Raw genomic sequence first — 6342 nt, 5'->3', positions numbered from 1 at the left:
TAAATCCACGAGTGATTCCAGGACTCGGTCGGTGTGCAAAGTTCTGCATCACCGACAAGGACCGACATGAGGTAAATGAAAGTTGCCCTCAACCCTTTACATGTGTGAGTCGCGTGGCCATCGTAGGTATACCGCAAGCACACAACCTAATATCGGCTTTGCTTTGACTCAGGCAGATTTAGAAATTAGAATTGAGGTGTTTGGCATTTTACGCCCAGTTAAACTGTTCGATCGCGAAGCAAGCAATTTTTGACAGCTACAATCTGAGAGATAAATCAACCAATTTTGTGTGTCCAGTATTTTACTATAAAATCCGTTTGTGCATTTTGTCTTTTTACTACAATTATTATCCATAGCTGGTTAAATCTAATGACAGATTAAGAAAATCTGCTAATGCCACAAGGAATTATAGGTTATGTTTCTATGTTTACCTTTCAGCTCTACTCTCATCATCATTGTTTTCAGGGTTTTTTTCAGAATTATCACACCAGGTGCGAGCGACAAATCATTGGATTATCAACTCCTAAATATTTCACTCAGAAAAAAAAAAGAAAATCAGCCACATATTTTATGTAAAAAAAACTAAAGAACTGCACAAGTTCAAGTCGGGTGGCCACTGACTGAGAAAACCGGGAATTATAGCCCAGATTTTTAAAACCAAAAAGTACCCTAAGTTTAGAGGGAAACCGGGAATTCTGCAGATTCATTTTTTACTTTTGTGGAAGATTTTATATAAATTTCCTTGAAAAGTCATCTTTTTGGGGTAGTAAAGTCAACTATTTTGACGAACACTCGTCTATTTCGAACAACTAGTTAGATCTTTTATATTCAAGAGTCGCGTTTTAATTAAAAAATTTTTCTATTAAATTCCGCGTTCAAAATTAATCTCTTTTGTTTAAAAATTCAACTATTTTGTTGAACATTATTTTATTTTCGACAAAAACCTTCATCTTTTGAATTAATAGCTCGATTTTTAATTTGAAAATGTTTACTATCAAATTCTGGGTTAAAAATTAATCTCTTTTTTTTTTAATTCAACAAAGTAGTTGAATTTTTAAACAAAAGAGATTAATTCTTAACCCTGAATTTAATAGTAACAATTTTCAAATTAAAATCGAGTTTTTAATTCAAAAGATTAAAGCTTCTGTCGAAAATGGAATAATGTTCAACAAAATAGTTAAATTTTTAAACATCCTAAATAATTATGGAAATAAGCCCATCCCTACCCCCCACACCCTACATCACCCCAAATATGACACAGAAATAAACATTTTTACGTATTATTGTTCATTTTTATCTATTTCTGTCGTCGTTTTTATACAAATAATTACCGCTGGACAATTTGAATATTTCCCATGACTTTTGTTTTTTTCAATGGAATGGCCCATTTTTGACATTGGCAATCGAAAGAGCGGAAAATTCTACGTAAAATAGTGTAGTCTGGTCATAGGTAAGGTGTGATCTAGATGGACGTATCAAGGTCTTTCGAACTTCTATATAATCTGAACATTTTTTCGCAAGCTAGCTTGTGAAAATCATCCTCTTACCCTAAATACTTACTAAAACAATGTACAATAAAAATTGACCATCGAGTGACCTTGACCATGATCATCAAGGTCACACTTTTTTTTAATTGGACCGACTCTGTTTAACATCGGAAATCGAAAGAAGGGAAATTTTATATTAAAAAGTGTAGTCTGGTCATAGGCAAGGTTCGACCTTGATAAACATATCAAGGTCATTTAAACTTCAATAAGGTATAAACATTTTTCGCAAGTTAGCTTGTGGAAAATCTCCTCTTACCTCACTTGCTTAATTTATTACTTGAACAATAGGCATATTGACTATCGAGTGACCTTGACCATGACCATCAAGGCCATCTCAAGGTTACCTTTATTTTTTTTTACGATTCACAAGCTAACTTGCGAAAAAACTTTCAGCCCATATTGAAGTTTGAATGACCTTGATACGTCCGTCAAGGTCACACCTTACCTATGACCTGACTACACCTTTTAACGTAAAATTGGTTACCACTGGATTCCTCGTTGAAAGTTACTTGAAGAATGACCTCAACCTTCCCCAAAAAATTGTACCTAAGGATTTATTTGACTGCCCCGGGACTTTTTAGGCGCCCTGTATACATATATACACAGACGCGCAAATTTCAAGCGAGAAAAAATACTATTCACTTTCATTTACAAAAAACAACAACAAAAAGGACATTTTCGGGAAAAAGCGAGCTGAGCCCACCGCTATAATTACCTTTAGATTATGCTTTTAAAATATAGCGTTTAACAATTCAACCGTTTAGATTTAGTTTGTCTCTAGCGAGTTTGACAGCCGTTTGAAGCGCCTCAAGGTTTGAGCTTGTTGGAGAGTTAAATGTGGATACTTGCATGTGCAGACTTTAATGGTACACTTAATGTGCAGGGTTCATCATGTGTAGATCTGATATGTATAGTATCGACCGGGCCCCAAATTAACGAATCAAATCGGTCCTAAAAAAATTGTATACCACCTCCAACAGTGCACATATACACTTAGCTTAAAATTTACTTCTCCTTTATAATTTCACTACCAAATAAACTTTCACTACCAAGTAAACTTTCACTCCCATACCCGTGACAAGGAGTTGATTAAAAAGCATAGACTGGCATTTAAATAAATGGAATTCTCAATGCCTACCAATTGCATTTTTGTTCGAAATACCATTGAATGCGCTTTACTGTATAAAAATAGTTTATTTTCAATCATTTTCAATGCGCATAAACTTCAGGCTGTTGAAGTGATTTCCTTATAATGCCTATGAGCTTATTCAATTTAATGTAATTCAATGCTACTTGGCAAACAGCCAAATTGTATGCAATGCGATGCTTTTTACGAAAAATGTATCCAACCGCGTCAATGCCATTTATTGCTGTCGACAAAATATTGAATAAAATCAATGTCAATCAATGCGATTTAACTATTTTTCGGATAAAAGTGCAATTAGAACGCATTTAAATACTCGCTTTCCTTCATGCCAATCTATGCGTCCCAATCAACACGCTGTTACTGGGATCATTTTCATTTTTTCGGAGACAGACAGACGGCAATACGAATGCCATATGCTTCTACGATCATAGTGGCAAGTTTACTATGAGCATATCCAAGTTTCCAAAGAAAAATCGTACCCAAGATTTCAATACCGTGCAGACTAAAAAAAATGCACTGTAAAATTTACTCCTTGAAATACGTTTTAGTTTAATCTACATCAGCAAACATAAAGTAATTGCCACATACTTTATCCTGTTATTAATTATGCAAATTTGAAAACTCTGACTAGAATTACGAAATTTTCCGTAAAGCGAACTTGTCATGTATAGCGCTAGGGATAGTATTAATGAATTTTCCTTTAAGCTGAAAAATGGGTCAGTCTTACGAAAAATTCCGTAAAGGCAGATAGTTCGAAATTGGAATCTCTTGTAAATGGTTAAACTGCGATACGCCACCTAATGACAAAAATCCTAACTAGAAAGCATAGGTACGAATTTAAATATGAATTTTAATTTGTGGATAAAATGGTTTGAACGATTTTTTTTGCGTAATTGAAAGTATTTATTGGATACTGAAACAATTGATTTTTTTTAAACATTCTTGACAAAAATGTGTTATTTCACTGTATAAGATGGAAATTCGGTCTTAAACGAATTGTTTTTAGTATTCAATCATTTTTTTTAATGTCACAAAACAATCGTAAGAACATTTTTATTCAAAAAATAAAATAGAAATTCTAGTTTTTGGCACCAGGTGGCGAAATGGTAGACCACCATTCCTAACACGAGCAATGTATTTTCCACTTCGATAATGGTACAACTGTCTGGTACCTTAGTAAACGGACAATTCCAACTGTCTACAGTAAATTAACAGACGAACGAATTGAATTGACTTGACTGAGTTCAACCATATACACGGCCCTGTGGTCACAATCTTTGTAAATGGACCTACATTTCCTTAAAAATTAGGTTGAACAAATTACAAAATTGATTATGAAAAAATTGCTCATAACGTTAATAAATTTGAGAATATCGAATTCTTTCAGCAATTTTAACTTTAGAAAAAATTGTAAATAAATGAGGGGACTAGACAGTCGTTTAATAAAGCTTCTAATCACAGTTGAATCATGAATCAGCCTCAGTTAAATACTCACCAAGTGTTCCGCAATCAGCGCATATATCCGATCTTTCCTTGTGTCTCGGGCGTGCCATTTTTATTTGAGATTATCTTAATGATTCATCACTCGAAATAATTTTAAGTACTTGAAAAGTCGCAGCTTCTAATTAGTCCAAGCGCTATACGCTAACGCTGATTTCAATCCTACACAGTCCCGCATAAATAAAACACAGCACTCGAACCCAAACGCCATTGATGTTATTAATAACCCGTCTGTATCACTTAGTGTACGCTTCTCCTCAGTCTAATTCTCTATTTACGATTAAGAGTGAACGTAAATTTACCAGATTTACCAAATTTCAGACCAAATTCACCGTATTTACGGTAAATGTGGTAAGTCGTGATTTAAAAAGAAAATAACTGCTACTTTGCAAATAAACCCGCATAAAATATCATTGGATTATGAAAAAAACGGTGATTAGTGAACTAAATAGAACTTTTTCCATATTCATAAGATGCATAATCTACATTTCCCACTGCATAGCTTCCAATTTCAATATTTTGCGACAGACTTTTTTTTAAATGTGGCTGATCAGAATGTATACCCCTATTTTCAGAATTTCTTGCGTGTATTTTTTGACACTTCGGTGAAGAGGAAAGATAGGTATCGACATGATCTAAGAATACACGGTCTAGCCATCAGCTCCCCCAATTTCGTCCCCATTCGCACTCCACCACTTTTAGCCATCTTGGTTACCATAGGAACCGTTAGCGTCTCGGTCTTCACTCAAAAGATTTGAAATAATGAATTATGGCTACATTGTAAATCAATGTCAATACCTGTGAAAGTTCTCAATATACAAATAAGGTGCAAAAAGCGGACACTGCTGACGCTATCCGTTTGTGAAAGCGTGTCGTGTGAAGATTAACTTTGTGAAAACTGTAGTAGTGTACCCTGAGAGGGTTCTTTTGTTCTCATTTAGTGCTTAAGTATGTGCGAAATGTAAAAACAGATATTATCATAATACAGGATATGATATCGATATTTTGCATTTATTTATTTCTGCTTTCAGCCCGAACATAAGCCCGAAAATAATAATTATTACGCATTACGCATCTCAAAAATTTCATTATTTTTAAACTAATTTATTTATAAACTATATAATTTCTTTATCTTTTACTTACAATCTTCCCTCATTGCATTTACTTCCTTTCAAATATACTTCATTCTCGCGCGCTCACTTATCCAATATGGTTAAAACTGGTGGAGTTGCTCCTTATTGGTTAACTTTTTTTTAGTTGCGTGTGGCTAGACCGTGTATTCTTAGATCATGGTGGGACGTCCAAATCGGATGTCGACAATTTATAATTTAGTTTTGATAGTCGATAAGGAAGAATTTAACGTTATCTATGTCGCGGTAAATTTAAAATGTTGTTAATTCCTTTTCTATATTGTTCACTATTCGAGTTCGTTGCTGTCTTAGAACATAAGTTGTTCACCTGGAAATAAATACAAAGGAAAAACAAAGGGTTCACACGAATACAACACTTGTTAATTTCACTTTTGGGAACACTGGTTGTATTTCGCTTGCACAAGTTAGGTTGTAATGAAATAAATTTCGACGAATCACAATTTCACATGTTATCCATATTTTGAGTCACACACTCACAATGTTTAAACGACGAACCGAAATTAGTTTTATTATTTTATTATTTGTCTCTTTTTATATTCTCGATATCTAGTTTTAAAGATCACAATAATAATGGTAAAAATATGGAAATGCGAGTTTAAACTCGCAAAAATGATTTTTGCGGAGGTCCGAAATCGATTTTTGTTCGAGGGAAAAATCTAGATCTGTCTAAAAAACGGCGCGGAGCTGGTTTTATATGGCTAGGCCACGCCTAGGAAAAATTGGGTTAGCCTATCATGGGTCATAAAATTGAATTTAGTAAAGAACTAAGCCAATCGCAATTTAGGAAGGAAAGTTTGCCCACGCCCTTATTACACAAGAAAACCGGTTTAAAATGGTTATGTATGGAAGGGGATAATAGTGTAGAAAAGAAGAGTTTCCAGGAAAAACGATAAAAATCTTATTTGAACCACCCTTTGTTAAGTGATTTTTAAAGGGCAATTGGGCATGTCAATTTTGGTTTGACATTTGGCTTTCAGATGTGGATTTGTTGGGGCGT

At 34.1% G+C, this 6342-nt stretch overlaps 1 protein-coding gene across 7 annotated transcripts in view; it reads right to left on the bottom strand.

Moving 5' to 3' along the window:
* Window positions 1-4834, bottom strand: part of LOC117169747 (ARF GTPase-activating protein GIT1) — a 217037-nt gene extending 212203 nt beyond the window's left edge. For 2 of the 7 annotated variants that reach the window (XM_033356267.1, XM_033356417.1), the window contains exon 1: window positions 4190-4833. In XM_033356267.1, the coding sequence (XP_033212158.1) occupies window positions 4190-4247 (58 nt within the window). In that variant the 5' untranslated portion in view covers window positions 4248-4833. Of the gene's footprint in view, window positions 1-4189 lie in introns of all 7 variants that reach the window. The other 5 variants (XM_033356309.1, XM_033356355.1, XM_033356589.1 and 2 more) reach the window with 5 other exon arrangements.
* Window positions 4835-6342: the final 1508 nt, after the last annotated feature.

The sequence above is a fragment of the Belonocnema kinseyi genome, chromosome 1, assembly GCF_010883055.1.
Source record: "Belonocnema kinseyi isolate 2016_QV_RU_SX_M_011 chromosome 1, B_treatae_v1, whole genome shotgun sequence".
In the NCBI taxonomy this organism is placed as follows: Eukaryota; Metazoa; Arthropoda; class Insecta; order Hymenoptera; family Cynipidae; genus Belonocnema; species Belonocnema kinseyi.
This window is presented reverse-complemented; position numbering and strand designations above follow the sequence as displayed.